Raw genomic sequence first — 24693 nt, 5'->3', positions numbered from 1 at the left:
TCATCGTACTTAATGGTAAAAGATTAAATTCTTTCCACCTAAGATTGAGAACAAGCAAGGCTCTTGTTCACTTTGATCACTGCTAATCAACACAGTACTGGAACTTCCACTTCTAGTTGTAAATCTACCAAACATGAACAGGACTTGTATGCTGAAAACCACAAAACATTGGTGAAAGAAATCAAATACCTAAAGAAACAGAGAGATATACAATGTTCATGGATTAGAGGATTCTACATAGTAAAGATATCAGTTCTTCCAAAATTAATATAGCTATTGAATGTTTAATGTAATTTCCAAGAAAATCTCCAGTGCTTTTTTTGTTAGAGATATAGCAAGGATATTCTAAAATTTATGTGGAAAGGAAAGGAACTAGGATAGCTAAAAGCAATATTTGAAAAAAAAAAAAATAAAGTGAGAGCAATCACTTTTCCAGACTTCAAGATTTACTATACAGCTACTACTGTGTAGTAGTGGTGAAGGACTAGAAGAAAAGAAAATCAGTGGAACAGAATAAATACCCAGAATAGCCCCCCACATGTACACCCAACTGATTTTTAATAAAGGTGCAAAAGTAATTCAACGGTAGAAAGATAACCTTTTCATCACACTTAATATAAAATTAGCAAAAAAATGGACCACAGGCTTTAATATAAAATGTATAACTATAAACATTTTTAGAAAAAAATAGATGATCTTCAGGACCAAGGGCTTCATGAAGATTTCTTAGACTTGACATCAAAAACACAATCCATAGAGGCACCTGGGTGGCTCAGGCAGTTGAGTGTCCAACTCTTGGTTTTGGCTTAGCTCATGATCTCAGGGTTGTGAGATCGAGCCCCATGCCGGGCCCTGTGCTCAGCGTGGAGTCTTCTTGAGACTCTCTCCCTCTCCCTCTGGCTCTCCCTTCCCCACACACTCTCTCTCTAAAATAAACAAATAAATCTTAAAAAAAAAAAACAGAACCTAGAAAAGAAAACATTGATAAATTGGACCTCATCAAAATTAAAACCTTTTTCTACAAGAGACCCTACTAATAGGATGAAGAAACAACTTACTGAAAGGGGGAAATATTTGTATACTACATATTCAACCAAGGATATCCAAAATAAAGAACCCTTAGAACTCAACATTAAAAAAGTGATCTGATTAGAACATAATTAGAACAAAAGACAAAGAGACATTTCACTGGAGAGCATACATCGATGGCAACAAGCTCATGAAAAGATGTTCAACATCACTAGCCATCAGGGAAAAGCTAAGACCACAGTGAGGTAATACATAACACATCTTGTAGATCAGCTAAAAACCAAAACCAAAAACGAAAAACAAAAAACAAAAGGCAATACCAAATGCTGGTGAGGATGAAGAGAAACTCAGTTTCCCATCAATCTCTGGTGGGAACTAAATGGTATAGCCAGTCTGGAAAAGTTAATTTCTTTTTTTTTAATGTTTTTTTTTATTATATTATGTTAGTCACCATACAGTACATCCCTGGTTTCTGATGTAAAGTTCTATGATTCATTAGTTGCGTAAAACACCCAGCGCACCATGCAATACGTGCCCTCCTTACTACCCATCACCAGTCTATCCCGTTCCCCCACCCCCCCCGAAGCCCTCAGTTTGTTTCTCAGAGTCCATAGTCTCTCATGCTTCATTCCCCCTTCTGATTACCCCCTTTCTTTATCCCTTTCTTCCCCTACCAATCTGGAAAAGTTAATTTCTTAAAAAGCTACACAATTATTCTATGTGTCAGTGATTGGGCATTTATCCTAGAGAAATGAAAACTTCATCCATACAAAAACCTGTATATGATTGTTCGTAGCAGCTTTATTTTTAATAGCCACAAACTGCAATGAAAATGTCCCCCAATAGGTGAATAATTAAACAAAGATAGCACATCTGCACTATGGAATGCTGCTCAGCAATAAAGGGGACGCACCATGAACACAAGAAACAACTCAGATGATCTCAAGGGTATTAAGGTGATGAAAACAAAGCCAATATCAAAAATGTATAATTCCATTTAGATGACATTCTCAAAATGATAAAATTATAGAAATGGGTAACAGGTTAATGGTTGCCAGGAGTTAGGATGATGGGGAAGAGGCGTGGGCGTAACTATAAAGAGGTGGCTGGAGGGACTTCCCAGTGGTGATGGAACCCTTCTGCACCCTGACTGACGCGGTCATCACACACATCTACATGGAATAAAGGGACGTGGAACTAGGCATGCACGTTATACCAACATCAGTCTCCTGGTTTTGGTGCTGGAGGATAGTTGTGCACGATCTAACCATTGGGGGAAGCTAAGTGAAGGGTATAAGTCTCCTCTGCATTATCTCTGCAGCATTCTGTGAATCTGTAATTATTTCAAAGTAAAAAGTTTAAAAAATTGTCAAACAATTGAATAGTTTACTATGTTGAACCCGAACAAATAGGATAAATGTAGTAGGCTGTCTTAAAGTTTGTTCTTTTTCTGAGTACATAAACTTTATAATGTGAATTTTCTGCATTTCTTCCCTCCCCCACCCCAGACTCACTGACAATAGTGGCTGACCCTCCTCCAAGAATGCCACTATTGTTGTCAAATGGGAAATGGGTTCAGAAGTTTATTAGCCTTCTATTAATGGCTGTTTTAATGAGAAATAAAATATAGCACTTTAGAAGTGGCAGTGCCACCAGCGATGAATAGAATGAGGCCCAGGAAGGTGACTTACCCTTGCTATGATAGGATTGTTCAGAAGTAAGACATTGGTGAAAAGCCCAGTTTTCTTATCATTCAACTCACTGCAATTTGCATTAAATTCGTTTGTTTACAGAGAGTTAACTAATACCCGTAGATCCCTGTATTTCAAAGAACTCTTCACCAAAAGGATATCTTGTAAATACATTTAAAGAAATTCACTATGATCATTTTTATAAGTAGTAGCGGTCAACACAGGTATCTGAGGACCCCGATCTAATCGTAAGAGCGCCAGTCATTTGCACACGAACTAGGCCAGGCTTTAAAGAAGGACTCGTGTTGACAGACACATACCGAACTAACTGTGCTCTTCCGGGTGAAACAGGTGGTCCTGACCTTTCAAGTCTTCCTCCGTGTTTTTCCTCTTGGGTGTCTCTCAGTAAGCTTTTGTGCCTAAAAATACATTAACTTTTTTAAATTAATTTATGTGGAGTAATAGGAAATTAAACATAGAAATGTATACAAGGATCCCATCCTTTCCATGCACCCAGGTGATGTGTTTTCCTAATACAGAAGACAACTACACGAGTTCCAGCCTCATCTGACACCTGCGAGGCCCCTTCTGTCTTCCAGGCACAGCCATGTCCTTTCGATAGCGGAGGAACATTCTGCGCACTACTTCTTCTATGAGGAGCAGGTACTAGGCATAGGCTACCGCCACCGTGCAGGTCCTTCACTCCATGCCTTCCACTCTCGGTGCTTACCACCCTGGGTGAGAGCTGCCGGTTTCCTTCCCTTCCCCACCCAACACTGCAGCAGGGCCTGGATCTGGGTTTCCAGCTAGTCCCTGGTTTAGCATGGTCCTTGGCACATAGTTGTTAGGTAAATTCATAAATGAAAAATGTGAGCACGTGGGAAAAGGGTTATTTTAAAAATTCACCTCCCAGGTAACAGAGCAGCCCATATACTTGTCATTTTCACACTCTTTGAAAGAGAGTCACAAGGAGAAAGCACTTCGGAATTGATGAGAATTAGAGCAAGAGCATCTCCCCTTTCCCCAGGACTCCTTCAGTCTTCTCTCTGGGTTTGCTTGCAAAATGTGATCACCTTGTCGTTCTCAGAATCCTTGCAGGTGAGGGTCCCCTGTGACCAGCGGGAAGCTGGTTCTTACTTAACCCAATCGGGTGACCGCATGGAACATTAAAAATAGCCTATTAAAAATAAGACAATTTGCCAATTTAAAAAGTGCTCTAGGCACTTCTGACTGCTGTGACGTTTATGTAACACTGGGCCTTAATCTGTGCTTTGGCACCTATTTACAGAGGTCCCTAAATGGACCTAGTTTTGTATATGTCAGACGTTCATCAAACCAGCGTCCACTTCATTTAGGCCTGTTCATTTTTGGAAGCTCTAGCCTTTCTATGGTATTTACTTAAAGTTCTGTTAAAGAAACAAGACACTGTCTGTATCAAGATTTCCCTGATTCACATTATTTTAATCATTCTAAATTCTCCTAGCACTTACTTAATCAGGTCCCTACCGCTATGTCTACATTACCCGTGAGATTTCTCCACGTCTTTTATCATCTTTTTCACGTGATATTTGCCCTGACTTACCAACCGAGTGAATTGTGTTCTTCCCTTCCCTTCTGGTGCCCACATGTAAACCCTACTCGTGACAAATCCTTCTACTTGGAATATGAAGAGAAGCAGGGAGGGAGCAACCTGCATTTTGGAGGGAGATGTCAATATCTACTGTACTTTTCTATTGTGACATAAACCTATTTTAAAAGTTAGCTAAACATGGTGACTGCGGATGTATCAGAAAACCCCTCATGCAAGCTTCTACATACTCTTTGAAATCGACAGTGGCCTTCCAGTTTAAACTTGGCTCTAATCTTTTGGTCATTTGACTCCTCCCAAAATTAATTTGGTTCTTCTCCAGCATACTCTTGCCAGAAGCAGGAAGTGCTTTATGAGGGGCGGCGGCTTCTTCCTTCTTAGGTGCCTCCTTAGGCTCTTCCTTTTCTTTTTTCCATTCTTCACTGAATCTAACATCCTTTATATACAAAAAACAAGAATAATTTTTACAGTGATATCACATCTGAATTATCTGGTGCTGTCTGAAAATTAACACTGGTGAAAACTTCAGAAAAGGAAGTCTCTGACACAACTAACTTGCGTTGCCTAGTGACACACACTGGAGAAGAGCCGCTTCAAGATTCAGGTCTCTGTTGGAGCTAGGCTGACAGAACTGTGAAGTTCCAAAGCTCCCACCTCACCGCAATCCCTCCCCGCCCCCCAGCTGCAGCACACACAGATACGACAGCAGGGTTGGACCTATTCACTCCTCACCACCACCAGAAAAATCTAAACTCAAACGCCGTTTTGACTGGGACACATCATGTGCAAATTGCTGAAATGAGGGATAAGGAGAATATCTTGCTGGCAGCCAGAGGCAGAAGACACATGACAGACAGAGGGAGAAACATAACAATTAAAAGAGACTTACCAGAAACAATGCAAGCCAAAAGAAAACAGAATGACATCTTTAAAGTAGCAAAATAAAAGACCTGTCAACCCAAAATTCTAAACAGAGACTAAAAAAAAAAAAAAGCTTTCAAAAATAAAGGCAAAATGAAGAATTTTTTTAAAAGATTTTATTTATTTATTTGAGAGGCAGATCAATCGAGAGAGAGAGAAAGCAGGTGAGCACAGGAGAAGGGGCAAAGGGAGAGGGAGAAGCAGGCTCCCCCCTGAGCAGGGAGCCCATCATGGGACTTGATCCCAGTACCCTGGCATCATGATCTGAGCTGAAGGCAGATGCTTAACTGACCGAGCCACCCAGGTGCCCCAAAATGAAGACTTTCACAGATGAACAAAAGCAGAGGATTCACTGCCAGAAGGCCTGTGCTAGAGAAATGTCTATGAAGTTCTTCATTCAGAAGGAATATCATACCACATCTACACAAAGAAATGAAAATCTGTAGAAATGGTAAAAATATAAAAGACTCTTTGTATTATTTTGATCATTCTAGAATCTAATAGACTCTCTAATGCAAAAGTAGTAAGGAGGGTGCGTGTTATGATGAGCACTGGGTGTTATACACAACTAATGAATCGCTGAACACTACCATCGAAACCTAATGATGTACCACATGTTGGCTAATTGAACATAATAATAAAAAAATAGTATCAATGTATTGAGAGGTTAATACCATGCAAAAAAATGCATGACAATAGTGCCAAGGGTAAGGAGAGGCACTGAAGGTGTACTGTGGTAAGGTTCTTAAAACTACTTGTGAAATGGTAAGATAATATTTAAAGGTGAGAGGATAAATTAGGGACATACATTATACACCCCAGGGCAGCAACCATGAAACTTTTAAGAAGTATACCTGACAAACAGCATAAATAAAATAGAACCATTTCTAAAAGCTCAATTAATACAAAAATGGCAGAAAAAGAGGAAAAAAGAACAAAGAACAAATGGAACAAATAAGAAACAAGTAGCAAGACAGTACATTTAAATTAAACTCTATCACTAGTTACATTAAATAAAATTAATTTTAAAATTTCAGTTAAAAGAAATCATCAAACTGGATGAAAAAGGAAAACCAACTCTTTGTGGTATTAAAAAACCCACTTTCCATGCAACGAACAATCAAAAAATGCAGGAATGGCTACATTAAAAATGAAACAAAATGGACTTCAAAACAAGTATTATCAGACTTAAAGAGGGACATACATAATGACAACTAGTCAACACAACTCTAATTGTGTATTCACCAAACAACAGAACTTCAAAATCCATAAAGCAAAAGTAAACCCACAATTATGAGACTTCAAAACTCCTTGCTCAGTAATCAACAAAATAAGCATGCAAAAATTGATAATACAGAAGAGCTGAGTAACATTATCAACCAAACTGACAAAACTGACAGTTGTAGAATGTACTACCCAACAGCAGCAGAACATACTTCTTCTCAAATGCACACGAAAAAAGAATCCCCAAAATTGACCACATTCTGGGCATAACACAAACATCCTCAAAGCAAAAGGACTAAAATCATATAAATAATCTTCTCTTAATAGAACGTAATTAAACTAGAAATCAGTAAAAGAAAGGTACCTGGAAAATCTTCAGATATATTAATTTGCATGAAAACATATCAAAATCTACGGGATGTAGTTTATGTAGTGTTTATAAAGAAATTTACAGAATAAAACTTTATAGTAGAAAAAGTAAAGGTCTCAAATCAATGGCTAATAAAGAGCTTCCAAATTAAGAGATTAAATAAGAGTAAATTAAACCAAAAAAAAAAATCAGAAGGAAAAAATTATAGAGCAGAAATAAAATAAAAAGGAAAGCAGCCAAACAATAAAGACAATCAATGAAACAAATAGCTGTTCTTTTAATAAAATCAATCACTTCTTTGCAGACTAATCAAGAATAAAGAGAGGGAAGACTCAAGTGACCCATATTAGAAATGAAAGAGGGGTCATCACAAAAGATCTTCCAGACATTAAAGGATAATAATGAGAAGATGTATTTGATGCCAATAAATTAGATAAGTTGGCTAAAATGTATGAATTCATTGAAACACACAAACTACCAAAGCTCAACATGAAAAAGAAATCTGAATAGTTCTCTATTAAAGAAATCAAATTCTCAATATAAAAATATTCCAACAAAGAAAGCCCCTGGTACAGATGGCTTCACTGGCAAATTCTATCAAACATTTAAGGAAAATAATATCCAATCTACACAAAGAATTCCAGAAAGAAGAAAAGTAAATGAATATTTCCCAGTTCATTTTCTGTGGCCACATTACCCAGATACCAAAACCAGACAGAGACATTAAGAGACAACTACTACCCCATATCCTTTATGTTTATAGATGCAAATATCCTCAGTAAAATATTACCAAATTTCATCCAGCAATATCAAACAGGTAAGACATAATGATCAAGTGGGATTTATCCCAGGGTTGAATGTTGGTTCAATACTCAAAAATCAATGTAAATGGTCATCAACAGGCAAAAGAATGATAATCATGTGATTATCTTAAGAGATGCAATGAAGTCACCACCTCCAAGCAGCAATGGGCTCATCTTCTATGGGTTAAGTGGAGGCCCCATGGGAAGAATGTAGGAAGGCACTCTCTCCATCCCAGCCAGGGTAGCGTCAGCAAAAGCTTCGTGGGACCTCAACTTCCACCCCTGTCCAATGGTAATGAAGCACACCATACCACCAGAGTTGTCAATGGAAACTAAGTGAAGAAATCAGATTTTGCAGGACCTCCAGATTCTGCCAGTGAAGTGCCTGAGAAGGCTTGCTAAAAACAAAAGATTTAAGTAAAATCCAGAATTTCATAACATAATGCCCCAAATGTCCAAGACAATAAAAGATCACTCACCCTACCAAGAACCAGGAAGATCACAAACCAAATGAGAAACAATAATGCACAGGATAATGCTTATACCAAGATGAAATAGATGTTGGAAAAATCTGGTAAGCAGCCATCAAAAAAATGTTTCAGTGAGCAATTATGAAGACTTGAAACAAATAAAAAACTAGAAAGTCTCAACAAGTAAATAGAAGATATGAAGAAGACTCAAAAAGAAATTTTGAAACTGAATTTTATAAGCCAAAATAAAACTCACTGGATAGGCCTAACAATATGATGGAGAGGACAGAAGGGAAGAATCCATGAACTTCCATGAAATTACCCAATATGAATAAAAAGGGGAAAATTCATTGAAAAAAAAAAATGAACAGAGCCTCAAGATCTGTGAGACCATAACAAAAATTCCAAAATTCATGTCATCAGAGTAACAGAAAGAGAGGAGGGAGAGAGTCAGACTAAAAATGTATTCTAACAAGATTTGAAATTTTCTCAAACTTGGAAAAAGACATAAATCTAAGATTCAAGAAGCTGAGGAAACCCTAAACAAACAAATTCAAAGAAATCCGTGCCAAGACACATGATGATAAAAGAAGAAAACTTGCAACAGCAGAAAAGAACAACAATGGAAAAGAATAAGTGTGGGTAAATACTTTCATTCTGCTCTTGAGTTTTCTAAATGAAGTTTGACGGTTGAAGCAAAATATAACATTGTCTCATACAGTTATCAATGTACATAGAAGAAATAAAGAAAATTACAAATAAGAGAGAGGGTAAAGGGATGTAAAAGGAGATATGGTTTCTTTTTTTGTTACTAAAATTGTATTAATTTTTCGTCTCATCAGTGTAATAGTATTACAGCTTTTGTAAGAAGTTTATGTTAAACGAGAAATGACATAAATTCTCACACAGTATATTCGTAAAGGAAGAATACTTTGACAGTTTTTCTTTTTGTGACACATCAGGAGTTGCAAGGAATTGAGTCAAAAGCAATTATTGTTTGAAGGAGACATGGTTTCTACGCTTCACTCAAACTGGTATAATTTCAAACAGATTATAATTAATTATGTATGCATAATATGGTACAACACCCACAGTAAACACAAACACACACAAAATCTATACGTACACAAAATCAAAGACGTACGCTCAAGACGCTACGGATAAATCAAAGTAGAATTCTAAAAAATGTTCAAGTAATCCATAGAAATGCAGGAAAAAAGAAAACAGAAATGAACACTAGACGGAACAGAAACCAAAGTAAACTGGCAAACGTAAGCCCTAACATATCAATGATTAACTGTAAATGATCTAAAGGCGTCAATAGACACATTAATCGAGTTTCACTAATTTTAAAAATGACTCAACTAAATGCTATCTAGAAACTCACTTCAAATATAACAATACAGGTAGCTTGAAAGTAATAAGAGGGGAAAGATACAACATGCAAACAGTAGTTAAAAGAAAGCTGGAGTGGCTATAAAAATATCCAGTTAAGTAGACTTCAGATAAAGGAAAATTACCAAGAAGAGAGAGGGACATCACATAATGATAAAATGATCAATCTATCAAGAAGATATATCGATCTTAAATGCATATACAGAGCTGCAAATATAAAAACAGAGCTAAAAGAAAAATTAGACAAATCCACAATTATAGTTGAAACACTTCAAACCCTCTCTGTCAACAACTGATAGAAAATCAGCAAGAATGTGGGAGAACTTAACATCAAAAACCACATGATTTAATCCACAAAGTAAAAATAAGAGAAGAAATAATAAATACCAAAGTGAAGTAGAAAAAAAACACAGAGAAAAATCAATGAAACTAAAAGCTAAGTTTCTGAGGAAATTGAGAAAATCAAGAGACCTCTATCCAGATGTATCAAGAAAAAATAAAAACACCAATGACCAATATCAGAAACAAGAGAGGCAACAATAGCTACATATTCTACAGACATTAGAGACGAAAGAATAACTACAAACAAGTATATGACAATAAATTTGACAACGTAAATGAAATGGACAATTTCCTTTAAAGACAATCTACGGGGGCGCCTGGCTGGCTCAGTTGGTGGAGCACGTGGCTCTTGATCTTGGGGCTGTAAGTCTGAGCCCCACATTGGGGGTAAAGATTAGTTACATTAAAAAATAAAATGGTTAAAGTGGCAAAGGTTATGTGTACTTTACCCCAATACAATAAATAAATAAATAAATAAATAAATTAAAAGACAATCTACCAAAACTCCCTCAAGAAGAAACAGATAACCTGCATGGCCCTAACTATTAAAGGAATTGAAATCTGTTGTTTAAAAACTTATCTACAAAGGGCACTCCAGTCCCTGATGGCTTCACTACCAAACATGTAAGAAAGAAACAATACCAATTCTACACAAACTCTTCCAGAAATTGCAGAGGAGAAAAAACTTCACAACTCATTCTAGAAGGCCGGTATCGCTCTGATAACCAAAACCAAAGATATTAAAGAAAACTACACACTAATAACCTCATATTGATGTGAAACTTAAAATCTTAGCAAGTGAGCTCCAATAAGATATAAAAAGGATACTACATCTGAACAAATGAGGCTTGTTCCAGAAATGTAAGGTTAGCTTATTTTTGAAAACTCATCAATGTAATTTACTACATAAATGAACTAAAAAAGAAAAAACACAGGATTAGCTCAATAGGTAATCATTTGATAAAACCCAATATCCATTCCTTTTTGGGGGTTTTATTTAAATTTATTTAAATTCAAGTTAGTTAACTTGAAAAATATATATAGTGTATTATTGATTCTGGGGTAGAATTTAGGGATTCATCAGTTGCATGTAACACCCAGTGCTCATCACATCAAGTGCCCTCCTTCATGTGCATCACCCAGTTACCCCATCCCCCACCGTGGCCCCTCCAGCAACCCTCAGTTTGTTTCCTAGAGTTAAGAGTCTCTTATGGTTTGTCTCCCTCTCTGTTTGTATCCAATATCCATTCCTAATAAAAGTTCTCAACAATATGGAACAGAGGGGAACTTCTTTAACCTTTTAAATTTCATCTGTGAAAAAGCCATAGTTCACATCATACTCAGTAGTAAGAAACTGAAAGTTTTCCCTTTACCACTGGGAACAAGAGACCACTTCTATATAATTCTGTACTGGAGGTTCCACCTAGTACATTAAGGAAAGAAAAAAAAGGGACTGAGTTTGGAAAGGAAGAGGTGAGGCAAAATGATCTTTATACACAGACAATATGATCATCTACATAGGAAACCCACTGGGATCTACAAAGCAGACACTAGAATTAATAAGTGTTTCAGAATATAAACATCAATATATACTAATCAAGTGTATTTTTATATAGTAGCAACAGATCATCACAACTTGAAATTTTAAAACTACCATTAACTGTAGTCCTTGTTAAATAAAAATTCAACTGAGTAAGTTTGAAGATTTAACTGGCTTTATGAATTGATTCATGATTCTAGCAGCATCCCGTCTAGCAAGTAGAGAGATGCTCCACAGAGCTAGACAGAAGAAAGGTTTTTAAAGGCAGAGAGAGCATTAAAAGAAGGAATTTATTAGCAGGGAATGTATTATTTAGGCAAGGTTGCCTTCCTAAAAGGAGCAGAAGGGGTACATCAGTAAATTTCCAGGTAGTGACCAGGAAATTCCAGTTGACTGGTTATAGGTTGTATTCCTGGGTGGTTGAAACTGCATTTACTTAGGTGTAAATAATATAATAATAATATATATTATATAATATACAATAATATAATTCTTGGTGTTGATTTGGCCTAAGTGATGCCATTTGGGGCCTGTGGTTTTCTTTTTAACACCTCTAAAATATGAAATACTTACAGGTAGGTTTCACAAGAGATGTACAAGACCCGTGCACTGAAAGTTACAAAATATTGTTGAGAAAATTAAACACCTAAATAAATGGAGAAACACACTCTGTTCATGGATGGGAAACCTCAGTACTGTTAAGACATTAGCTCCTTCTAAATTGACCTATAGATTCATTATAGTCTTAACCATAATTCTTTCAGGCTTTTCATGAAGAAATTGACAAGCTGACCCTAACATTCTAATGGACCTGCAAAAGACGTAAAATAGCCAAACAAGTTTGAAAAATAACACCATTGGAGGATTTACACTACCTGACTTCAAGACTTATTACAAAGTTACAGTAATCAAGACAGTGTGGTACAGGTACAAAAATAGACAAACATATCACTGGAACAGAAATATACTCACACAAATAGACAACTGATTTTTGACAAAGGCATAAAGGTAATTCAATGGAGAAAGGATGCTTTTTTTCAACAAATAGTGCCGGAACAACTAGATATTAATATGCAAAGGAAAAGAACTTTAAATGTAAAACCTAATATTTGAAAACTTCTAAAAAAAAATTAGAGAAAATCTTTGTGACACTGAGTTTGGCAAAGCTTTATCAGATACAATGCTATAAAGAAAAAAATGAACAAATTGGACTTCATCAAAACTGAGGACATTTGCTTTTTCGAAGACACTGGTTGGTGAATGAAATGACAAGCCACAGACTGGGAGAAAATACTTACAAGTCATATATTGGACAGAATACATAAGCCAAGAATATATACAAAGAGCTTTCACAATTCAGTAACAAATCAAACAACCTAATAAAAAACTGGGCAAAGATTGGAATAGACACTTTATGGCATACAATATATGAATGGCAAAAAAAGGATATGAAAGAATGCACTCGAGAAATGTAAATTAAAACCCAGTGAAATACCAGTACACACATCTGTCAGAATGTCTAAAATCAGAGGACTAACCATACCAATCATTGACAAATATGCAGAAGAACTGCAATTCTCACACACTGCCAGTATGTATGTAAAATACTACAACCACTTTGGAAAACAGTTTACTGATTGCTTAAAAAGTTAAACATACAACTACTGTATGACCTTGCTGTTTTATTCCTAGATTTTACCCAAGAGAAATGAAAGCGTATGATCTGTAGAGATAAACACCGAAAAACAAAACGTTGAAAATATGAGAGCTTTACTTAAAAATATGTACAATGTTGTGAAGATAAAGTAAAAGGTGGGCGATAGAAAAGAAAATCAGAGGATCAATCTCAGAGGCCCAACATTCAACTAGCAAGTTTCAAAAAGAGAGCAAAGAGAACAGAAAGGAAGGAATGACTAAAGATGTAATAAAAAAAAAAAAGTATTTTTCTAGTTCTGAAGGACATATGTCATCATTAATGAAAAACAAAACCAGCACCAACCATATCATCATGAAAATTACAGAATATCATGTATAAGAGGGATCCTAAAGGCTTTGTTAGATGGGAAAAGTCAAAACAGACAGGCCACATAGAAAAAAAGTCTTTAAAATTCCAAGCAAAAATTATTTTTGAACTATCATTATAGAAACAATAACAGAGAGAGAGAAAAAAGATATTTCACATGCTAACCCTCTATTTTTCCTTGTTATGTGCCTCTTTTACTCAGGAAGCTCCACCAAAATTATGGGGTACACCAAAGAAAGGAAAACTAAATGGAAGGGAACTTCCTCAACATAATAAAGGCCATATATGAAAAGCCACAGATAACATCACATTCAGTGGCAAAAGTCTGAAAGCTTTTCCCCTAATATCAGGAATAAGACAAGGAGCTAGCTTTCACTGTTTCTGGTCAACACAGGCCTAAAAGGTCTAGCCATAGTAATTAGGCAAGAAAAAGAAATTTAAAAACATCCAAATTGAAAAGGAAGAAGTAAAACTATCTCTGTTTGCAGATGACATGATCTTATATGTAGAAAGAACTAAAGACTGGGGTGCCTGGGTGGCTCAGGCAGTTAAGTGTCTGACCCTTGATCTCAGGGTTATAAGATCAAGCTCTGGGTTGGGCTCCACGTAGAGTCCACTTAAAAAAACAAAAAAGCAAAATATATATTTTTAAAGATTGTATTTATTTGAGAGAGAGAGTGAGAAAGAGAGTGCACAAGTGGGGGAGAGGGAGAAGCAGACTCCCCCTTGAGCAGGGAGCCTGATGCAGGACTCGATCCCAGGACCCTGGGTTCATGACCTGAGCTGAAGGCAGATGCTTAACTGACTGAACCACCCAGGTGCCCCCCAAAAGAAAAATATTTTAAAAAAAGAAAGACCCAAATATTAAAAAAAAAAAGAGTTAATAAATGAATTCAATAAAGTTGCAGGATTTGATTTTGAATTTCACATTCAAAAGAGCCAGATCTGATTTCAACACTCAAAAATCATTTCTATTTCTCTACACTAGCAGTGAAAAATTAGAAAGGAAATTTAGGAAACAATTCTATTTACAATAGCATCAAAAAGAATAAAATGCTTAGAAATAAATTTAACCAAGGAGGCAAAAGATTTGACACTGAAAACTATAAAATACTGCTGAAAAAAATTAAAGGAAACACAAAGAAATGGAAAGACACCCCATGTTCATGGGTTAGAAAAATTAATATTAAGATGACAATGCTGTACAAAGCTGTCTATAAATTAATTTAATCCCTGTCAAAATCCCTATGCTGTCTTGTGCAGAAATGGTAAAACCAAACCTAAAATTCATTTGGAAGTAAAGGGAGCTCAAATAGCTAAAACAGTCTTGAAAAACAGGAACAAAGTTTGAGGACTCATACTTCTCAATTTCAAAACTACTACAAAGATATAGTAGTCAAAACAGTATGGGACTTGTACGAGGATAGACAAGATAGAATAGAATTGAGAGTCAACATATAAACCCCTACATCTATGGTAAGTTGATTTTCAACAAGGATACCAAGACCATTCAATGGGGAAAGAACAATCTCTTTAACAAATGGTGCTAGGAAAACTGGATATCCATATGCAAAAGAATGAAATTGTACCCTTACCTTACTCACACCATATACAAAACTTAACTCAAAATGAATCAAAGACCTAAATTTAAAGACTCTTTGTCCCTAAATTTAAGAGCAAAAGTCATGAAATTCTTAGAAAAATCAGGGGCAGTCTTCATGACATTGGATTTGGCAATGGTTTCCTAAGTACAATACCAGAAATTCAGGCAACAAAAATGTTTTCATTGGACTTTATCAAAATTAAAAATGTTTGTGCATCAAAGGACACTATCAAGATGAGTGAAAAGACAACCCACAGAATGGGAGAAAATATTTGCAAATATTCTATCTGATAAGGGATGAATATCCACAATATATAAAGAATTCCCACAACTCAACAACAAAAAGACAACCCATTTTTTAAAATGGGCAAAGGACTTGAATAGACATTTCTTTAAAAAATATATACAAAGGCCAAGTAAGCACATGAAAATATGCTCAACATCACTAATCATTAGGAAAATGCAAATCAAAACTACAAAGGGATACCATACTTCATACTTACTGAGATGTCTATAATAAAAAACACACATACAAACACACACACAGAAAATAACAAGTATTGGTGAGAATGTGGAGAAACTGGAATCCTTGTACAGGAATATAAAATGGTTCAATTTAGGCAGAAACAGTTTGGCGGTTCCTCTAAAAGTTAAACACAGAATTACCATATGACCCAGAAATTCCACTTCTAGGTATATACCCTCCAAAACTGAAACGGACTCAGATACTTGTACACCAGTATTTATAGCATTTTTCACTATAATCAAAAAGTGAAACAATGCAAGTGTCCGTCAACAGATGATGGATAAACAAAATGTGGTTATAAACACAAATGGAATATTATCCAGCCATAAAAAGGAATGAAGTTCTGACACGTGCTACAACATGGATGGACCATGAAAACATTATGCAAATGAAATAAGGAAAACACCAAAGGACAAATATTATATGATTCCACTTCTCTGAAATATCTAGAAAAGACAAACTTACAGAGATAGAAAATAGCTTAGAGGTCCCTAGGAGCTGGAGGAGGAGGAATGGGGAGTTACTGCTTAATAGGAACAGAGTTTTAGTTTGAGTAGACAGTGGTAATGGTTGCACTTTATGAATGTAATTAATGCCACTCAATGGTACACGAAGTGGTCAAAATGGCAAATTTTGTTTTATATAGGTATTTGATGACAACAACAAAGGAAACTGGAGTCCAGGAAATAGGTGATCAAACACCAAGAAATAAAAAAAACCTTGCAGGACGCAACGACAAAGAGAAGTTTCAGGGTAAGAGTAGCATCAGTATAGTAAGAAAATAGAGTGATCTGGAAGTGGCAGGGTCAGAAGAAAAATAATGGACCTGATAAATTATCTGATGTGGGGTTTGCGGAATTGACATCATCTTGACAATCAGCCTGGAGCTTAAGTGTTTCACATTAGTATTTCTTGCATATTGTTTCTTACCCACATCAGCTTCAATCAAGACTTTATTTCATAACTATATTCACTAATTTCTTCGTCCAACACTATTTCAAAAACCATGAAAGACACAAAGGAAGCACAGCTCTTATGCATATGCAGTTGACACACTAATTGAGACAATCCAATTAGGTTAGAATCATGGGATGCCCAGAAAGGATAAAAATAATCAAAACATCTAGGCTTTGTTAATAGGGCCGACTACTTTGTTCTTAGTGTTATTAATTCAAAAGGGAAGATGAAAAGTGCTATTTAGAAAGCAATCTGAAATATTTTACACCTATTACCTAAAGAGAATCAGAAACTTTCTGAAAGTATTCCACTTACAATATTTATTTTATAATATACTGAGAAAAACATTCTAAAAATTAGAAGCAGAGGCCAAAAATAGGCAGAATTACTCTCAACAGAAAGTTTAGTCAAGTAACACTATGCTATGAAATTTCAAGAGTCTATAAACTTACCTGTTTAGACATATTTTCTGAAAATTTTGCTGATTTTTCTTTTAAAAATGTGACAAGGTCTTTATAAATTTCACTTTTTCTCTCATAATTAATTTCCCCTTCATCATCTGTTTTGCCCTTTGGGAAAAAAATTTTGGTGCTATTACTAATTATTAATTGAATCTGATCAATACATCACTATCCAAGCCCACATATTGTTTTCTTCTATCAATACTCCATGTGGTGGTCTTTATATATCAAAAATATAGGCAAAACCCTTCCCTCTTTAAGTTATCCATCTGTCCGTCCGTCCATCCATCCATCCATCCATCCAACCATCCATTCATCATGCCTTTATTGAGTACCTCCTGTATGCATGTAGGGTACTGTGCTAGTCAGCAAAGAATCGAGAGCTTCTTTCCCCTTCTAATGCAAAAAAGCATTATGACTTCAAGAGCCCCTGATGAAGTCATAGAAGGCCCCAAGATCAGAATGGCACCACAGAAAAGCTACTATGTGTCACACTCTGCTCTTGTTCTGTATGTAGTGCAATTGCTGTAGGCTTATTTCCTAGAATTACAGCCTCCACGTAACCATCTGTCCCTCCACCCTTTGTGTCTGTACCTCTTTCTTTTTGTCTCTTTCCCTTCCTCATTTTCCTTTGCTTGCCTACCCTGCTAGGAAAGATTTGGTTTTGCCTTAACCAAATGCATATAAAAACTGGAGGGTATTATATATACACATAACCGTATATACATACAAAACCTCACACACACCCATGTAACTCTAGCATGGTATGCATTTTGCTGTAATTACCGAGTTATTTCATGTCCTTTTCATTTTTGAAATTGAGAGGAGCACTTAGAGATTTCCATAGCAAATAAAGTTATACGTAGGTCAATAGCCTTTGATAGAAACAAAGTCTCCTTGCCCCATTCTAGAAAGTCAAAGTCTCTGATTTTCTAATGGGAAATTTCACTTTCTTCGAGTATCGAAACAAACCAAAAGAAAAATCATATTGAGGTCGTCTTCCTCGTCTGTGCAGACATAAGCACAGTGTCATGCTGAGAAGACAAGCCCCCCAGGCATGTTACAGGTGATGCCTGCTGGTCATCAAGAAAACAGCACCAGCATTTTGATACCAATTCAAACAAAGAGGCAGCCATTTTCCAAACAGTCCCCTATGATAAGGGGTCCCCATTAAGGATTTGGGTTCTCCCTACAGATATTGCCTCTGAGGCCCCAAATTACATTGAAGACACCAAGGGCAGGGTATTGCCAAGGAGAAAGCCGAGCTCTTAGTTAAGTTCAGCGAACAGGCATGAGACTAAACATACAAAGTTTTAACGTAGAAGGTTTAGAAGGCCATCACTATGCTCAGTGATCCTCAGGGCTGGGAATTGTCACACTGTGTTTCTCCTTTGCCAGCTTAGGTCAGCTTCAGTCAGCAGGAAGTAAAAGGGGGACTGAAAAGCTGGAGGAGGCAGAAAGGGACATGCTGCTTCTCCTTGCGCACCGTTCCTGTTAGAGTCAACCCAGCAGTGGCCTTTGCCCCTGGCAGTGGCCGCTGCGTCCAGTAGTAACAGTTGGTTCAAATTCCCAGGGTTTTTTCCCCTACACTCCCAGAACCTGGCTCATGATGCCCCCCTCAGAAATACCACTATAAACCGACCAGCGCTCCATCTTCAAAGATCTGGGTCTCAGTTCTGCAAAGATCCTCCTGTGAGCTCCTGAGGTACCAGCATTAATTGGGCAGTGCACTCTTCAGAGGTCTGGGTGCTGGCTTCATGGAGACCCGCTGAGCTCCGAGGGGACCAGCACAGCCTGGAAGTGACCACTCCTCAGAGACGTGGGTCCCAGTTCTGTCGGGGGGTCCCCTTCTGAACTCCTAAGGGACCATCACCAAAGTAAGTAGGATCTACGCCTCTGAGGTCTGAGTCCCAGCTCTGCAAGGTCCACCTTCTGAGATCTTAAAGGCACCAGCCCAGCCCAGCAATGCCCCCTCACTAGGCATTTTAGTCCCAGCTTCATGGGGCACTTCCTCCAAGCTCCCATGTTTTAATGCCCCCCCTTCCCTTTGTCCTCTCCAGTCTTAGGGTAAAAGCTGTAATTATTGCTTCTGTGTTACCTCGGGTCTCCTTTTCTGCCTCTTCTTTCCCCTAATACTCATATAACTAATCAGTGAACTGACCGTTAAGGAGGTTTTCATTTTATAAGGTGGCGTGGGTCCATTTGAAGGTCATTTCTTAGAAGACTGACTTAATGACCTGCAATGGGGAACACTGGGGCTAATTCTGAAACAATTTTGGATTTGCTCAGCAAACACCATAGCAAAGGGATCTGCTTCAATCCCACAGAACAGTATCGCATTTTCTGTGGTTGTCAGGATTCAGTCCTGGAGACGGGCCTGCGTTTACAGAGACGGAGTTAGCACCAAAGTCAACATGGTTCTGAAAAAATTACTTACACCATTTAAAAATACTCCTTCTGCACTACAAGTAATGCACAGCGCTTCAACATCATGTGGCTTCACCAGCACGTAACAAATCTCCCCATGAATTTGTCTCCAAGGTGGGGCTCGACATCCATTTGAAAATTCATAATCTGTAACCAATTATTGATCAATTAAAAGGCGCTCTGAAAAGTAAAATATGTTGGTTTAAAAAAAATAAATATGTTGGTTTTTTAAAAAAAAAAATTCCCGTTTTAAGCGTTCATTTTTTCAAATATTCCACCCTAATGTAGCTATCGAAGCATTTGGAGATGATAATTACTATACACAACACAAAACGTATCTGAGAATAATATAAACCTGAGGTATAGTCGATAGATTCCAGGACGGTTTGTTCTCCTTTTCCTGAGAAATGTTTCAGCAGTTCTATATCGTTCTTAACAATTGTTGGGTTTAAACATATTTCTCTGAAATGAATGGTAAGAAACTCATTTTAACACTCTAAAAGAGAATCTCCAGTAAACACATGAAAATATTCCATTTCAGGGGGGGGATTGTTTTTTATAATTAAAATTGTCATTAAATTATACCACAACTAAAATATTGCAGTTAGCTTTAGTCATGTTATAATCTGACAATACTGTCAAAACACCAAGAATCAGTGACTCCTATTTAATGCAACATTAAATATACTCATTTAAATATTCACTTCATTTCTTAGTGGTAATACTATTAATACTAGAAAAAAACTAGAAAAATGAGCAAGTTCTAAACCTTACAAACTCTACACGGTATTTGCATTACTATTTAGTCATTTATCTCGTAGCCTGAGGAGCCTAAAAATAACAAGGCCACTTCGTGTCCTCAGAATCAGGTGAAACCCTGCAGAAAGCCTTAGTAATGCTAACTGCGAACTTTTAAGTTTTAGAATTAGAAATATCCATGCAATAAACTAAAATCTTATTCCAATAAAATCTAATGTTAAGGGGTGCCTGGGTGGCTCAGTGGGTTGAGTTTGACTCTTGATTTTGGTTCAAGTCATGATCTCAGGGTCCTGGGATCTGGCCCTGCGTCAGGCTCCGTGCTTAGCGGGGAGCTGGTGTGAATTCTCTATCTTCCTCTCCCTCTGCCCCTTCCCCCAACCCCCACCCTAGCACGCATGTGCTGTCTCTCAAATAAATAAATCCTATAAGAAATTAATGTTAAATCAATAGCTATAACTTCCATACTTTATTTGTGTGTGTGTGTTAAAAAAAACTCGGAAAGCACTTTTTGTAACTAATTTTTAGAGGTTTCTGTTTTCTAAAGGACTCACAATGAAATATGTTTGAGGGAACGATTCAGTAGGTGCAGATCCAGCTGCTTAAGGAGCTTGCCGAGCTTCATCTTAATCTCACTTTCAGGATCTTCGTCCTTGGTGATTTTGTCCAGAATATTTACGACGGAGGTGTCTTCTTTCATTGTGTTATAATCCAAACCCAGGATTTTTGTTACGGGATCTTTGTTAGCTGATCAAACAAATAAATGAATAAAAATGATCCTGTCTTCTGTGGCAAGAAACATAAAGACTAACAAATCCTCTGAAACCCACCCAAATGTGCATCTTTTCATTAAGCTTGCTCGGATGGGCCCCATTTGAATGAATCTCTGCTTCTCAGGTTCTATTGTGTTTCGGAGCTTTCTTGTACTCCTTGAGATGCTCTCCCTTGTACTGAAGCATCATCTCTCTACAGCAAATCTCTAATGAGACAAAGAACAAGACCTTCTTTTTTCTTTAGCTGACTGTGGGGTATTGTCCAGCATGGGCATCCAATCAATATATTCAGAATTGATTTGAAGATAGAGAAATACTGGTCTCCTTAGAAGAATCATCACTAGAACTCTGCGTGTGTGTGTGTGTGTGTGTGTGTGTTTGTGTGTGTGTGTATGCACCAGTGCTCAGTGTTCACAAATGCTTTCTTTCCAAAGTAGCCTGTTTCTCTCAGTCTACAGAGCCACTGCCAATCTTTTCCACCTGTTCAAACTGCTAATATTTTCAATGCCTTTTGATGTTCGGGTTGGAAAAACAAATCTGCCCAGTACTTACACACATACCAAAATTACACTGAAAAACTTCAATACTAACTCATGATCAAGGCTGACATAGGTGTGAAAGTCGACCCTGGAGATGCTTAAAACAGAATTTGGTAAAAGCCAAAGAACCATGAAGTTGCAAGTGAGGAAGAAGGGGGCAAAGCCTTATTTGGGAAGGAGGAATTCAAGTAAGATGAAATATATATGCATTTGGACAAGGAGGGAGAGAAGGCCCACAGGACTAGTTCAGAAAACCCGACCTGAATGAAATGAAGAGAAGCACGGGGATGGCAGCAACGCTGCAACAGGGAGCAGACTACGGCGTCAGGAAACAGCACAAAAGGCGTAGGGCCTCCTAGAAAAGACATCGGGGGAGGGGCAGGGAAAGGAGATGGAGGACTCATCCATTTACGGAGCATCTCAAGTTAATCACCCTTATGGCAGTCATCTCATAAAGACTCATGTAAAGAAGGTACGAGATGAATTTGGGGGAAAGACAGAAACCTGACCCCCGAATTGCCATGCACCATGGAATTTGGACCCAAAACTGGGAGTTGTACCCAGAACTCTTACAGAAAGCAGCAAAGGGTACACATTTAGCCAAACTAGATATATAGCAGCCAGTCTATGTATTAAGTTCATATGCTAAATTGAATTTGATGCTATTAACAATCTCCTTGAATTCAGTTTTACTCTGAAGATTTCATTCCTTCTCAGCAAAATAGCTGTGATGTACAGTAGCCTAATAAGGAAGAGTTGGCAAGAGATAAGAAGAAGCTGCTGTCCTAAGGTTTACATCTTAAAGAATTCTTTTTTTAAAGGATCATCTTCCCATGTCACAGCAGTAGACACAAGAATGGTGAGAGTCAGGACCCAGGCACCTCATCCATGGGACCTTCTAGTCACAGGATTCCAAAGAAGCAAAACATGTATACGACATCGTTATCTACTGTTAGGTCTTTCTACTCATAAGAAAAAGTGAGAGTACCATTACAGCAGGCAACTGATCACATTCTTTTTTGTATGTTAGATGCTTAGACAATAAAAATCTACATCCTTAATGAAGAGGAAAAACACTTTCCCTCGAATGAGTGTAACTATTCACAGAAGGCTGTGCAGCCCACAGTGGAACGGGGCTGAGACCAATGCAAAGTGAGATTATTCTGCACTCTCTTCTCCATTCATTTTAGAGGAGACAGAGTAGAGGGAGGATTCCGGCGCCGGCCCTGCTAATCTGTCTTCTTTCCCATGTGGACCTCAAAGGCTACAGGCCTCTGGTCTTTCCAGAAGCTAGGAAGCCTCTCTTTAAACCACATGCTAAAATTAGAAATCTAGAAGCTTGCTAGGGGTAAAGCATTAGGCTTTTCATTTTAAAGTAGAAATTGGATATAAGCATGATATTCAGCCAAGAAAAATGAATGACATTTTTATGAAGTTGAACATAGGACTTTTTACCTTTTAGGCTACAGAACTTTTTCTAAGAGACTGTAACAATTGATTCCCCCCAAGATTATGATTCTCGAAGTTCAAATCACAGACTGGAGCAAAGCTATCACCTTCGATACAGGCCTGTGCTTCCTTCAGCTTTGTGTCTTTGGCAGTAAGCAGGAAGCGTGACAACTGCCCAAAGCTCCTGATCTTAATGTGTGGCACAGAGAGAAACAGCAAGGGCTGCCCATCTTTATCAACTTCTTCTGATTTGACTGTTGTTTCACTAGAAAATTAAAAAAAAAAAATCGACAGCTTAAGGTTACCTGGATGCGAGTGAAGTTAAACATAAGACATTTCAACAAATTATTCCTACAATTATCATACGGTTTCACTCATATGTGGAACATAAGGAATAGCATGGAGGACATAGAGGAAGGGAGGGAAATCTGAGGGGGGAGAAATTAGAGAGGGAGATGAACCATGAGAGACTATGGACTCTGGGAACCAAACTGAGGGTTTCAGAGGGGACGGGGATAGGGGATGGGGTAGCCGGGTGATGGGTATTGAGGAGGGCATGTGCTGTGATGAGCACTGGGTGTTATACGCAACTAATAGATCATTGAACACTACATCAAAAACTAATGATGTACTATACAGTGGCTAACTGAACATAATAAAAAAAACCCAAATTATTCCTGTGTCTCATTATAAAACACAAAATATAAATATTTCTTGTTAGAAGCCCATCTCTTTCCCTACTTGGGCCACACTCAGACCCTTAAGCTCTCAGCCTTAACAGCAAGCATAGAGAGCAACACAATATATCCAGGAAGAAAATTTTAAGCAGTTCCTTCAATATTTACATGAACTCAATCAGTTTCTGTTTTTGTTTTTCTAACAACGTGTTGGACATCTTTAAAAAAAAAATCACTGGTTCTACAGGACCATTCATGTTTTGGGAATTTCTAATGTTATATTATTTATAAAATTTACACCACAGTAATTAGTGGTTAGAAATTTTCTTGGCTACTCTGTGTTTACGAACAAAAAGCCATAAAAAAAAAAAGAGAGAGGGAGAGAGAGACAAACTAGATTCCCTCTGTGGATTGCTTTCCCACTCCAAACCCCTAATTTGGTTTACTTTAGGATAATAAACAGTATTTCTAAATGGACTTTTCCTGATCAGAAATTACTGAGTCTCCTGCATTTGTGTGTCTGTCCATTTTAATTATTTGTTTAGATCGACATTTAAAAAATATCAAGATGTTTTTATTGGAGTGATATTTCTATATGTTTCTACCACTTGCAACATGAACTAAACTGCCTAGGTTTTTATTATGTACGGATATCCCGGGCAAAACTGTTCTCATCTTAAGACCTGATCTAACATATTTTAAATCATAATGCAGATAAACTAATGGGCAATGTTGACCGTTCATCAGAAAAAGTAAACCTGACAGACTCAGGCTCAGGCTAGTAGCAGCACTATTTCACTACAAAAGGAACAAGAGGATAGAGACTTGGGGGCAGTTAATCGTGGCTCCCCACAGATAGCCACGTCCTAATCCCCGAAGCCCATGAATGTGCTGCCTCGCATGGCAAAAGGGACCATGCAGGTGCATTAAGCTGGGGACCTTGAGAGGGGAAGACTATTCTGAAATATGCAGGAGGGCAAAGTCAGAGGAGCTGATGTGACATGGAAACAGGTCAGAGCAACACAGAGCCAGGAGCCTCCAGAAGCTCAAAAAGGCAAGAACGGATTTTCCTTCAGTCCCCAGAAGAAACGCAGCCCTGCGAACACCTTGATTTTCACCCAACAGACTC

The 24693-nt window shown here is 37.5% G+C and overlaps 1 protein-coding gene across 3 annotated transcripts in view; it reads right to left on the bottom strand.

The window, feature by feature from the left end:
* Positions 1 to 24693, bottom strand: part of ODAD2 (outer dynein arm docking complex subunit 2) — a 174619-nt gene that overhangs the window by 141982 nt on the left and 7944 nt on the right. For 2 of the 3 annotated variants that reach the window (XM_045812814.2, XM_045812815.2), the window contains exons 3-9: positions 22995 to 23152; positions 20681 to 20873; positions 19726 to 19832; positions 19381 to 19517; positions 16935 to 17051; positions 4539 to 4744; positions 3041 to 3139 (exon numbers count right to left, since the gene is read on the bottom strand). In XM_045812814.2, coding sequence (XP_045668770.1) covers positions 3041 to 3139; positions 4539 to 4744; positions 16935 to 17051; positions 19381 to 19517; positions 19726 to 19832; positions 20681 to 20873; positions 22995 to 23152 — 1017 coding nt within the window. The remainder of the gene's footprint in view (positions 1 to 3040; positions 3140 to 4538; positions 4745 to 16934; positions 17052 to 19380; positions 19518 to 19725; positions 19833 to 20680; positions 20874 to 22994; positions 23153 to 24693) is intronic. The other variant, XM_045812816.2, reaches the window with a different exon arrangement.

Source organism: Ursus americanus, chromosome 31 (assembly GCF_024610735.1).
Source record: "Ursus americanus isolate L20-20 chromosome 31, mUrsAme1.1.p, whole genome shotgun sequence".
In the NCBI taxonomy this organism is placed as follows: Eukaryota; Metazoa; Chordata; class Mammalia; order Carnivora; family Ursidae; genus Ursus; species Ursus americanus.
The sequence above is the reverse complement of the archived record's forward strand: the minus strand, read 5'-3'. Positions and strand labels throughout refer to the sequence as shown.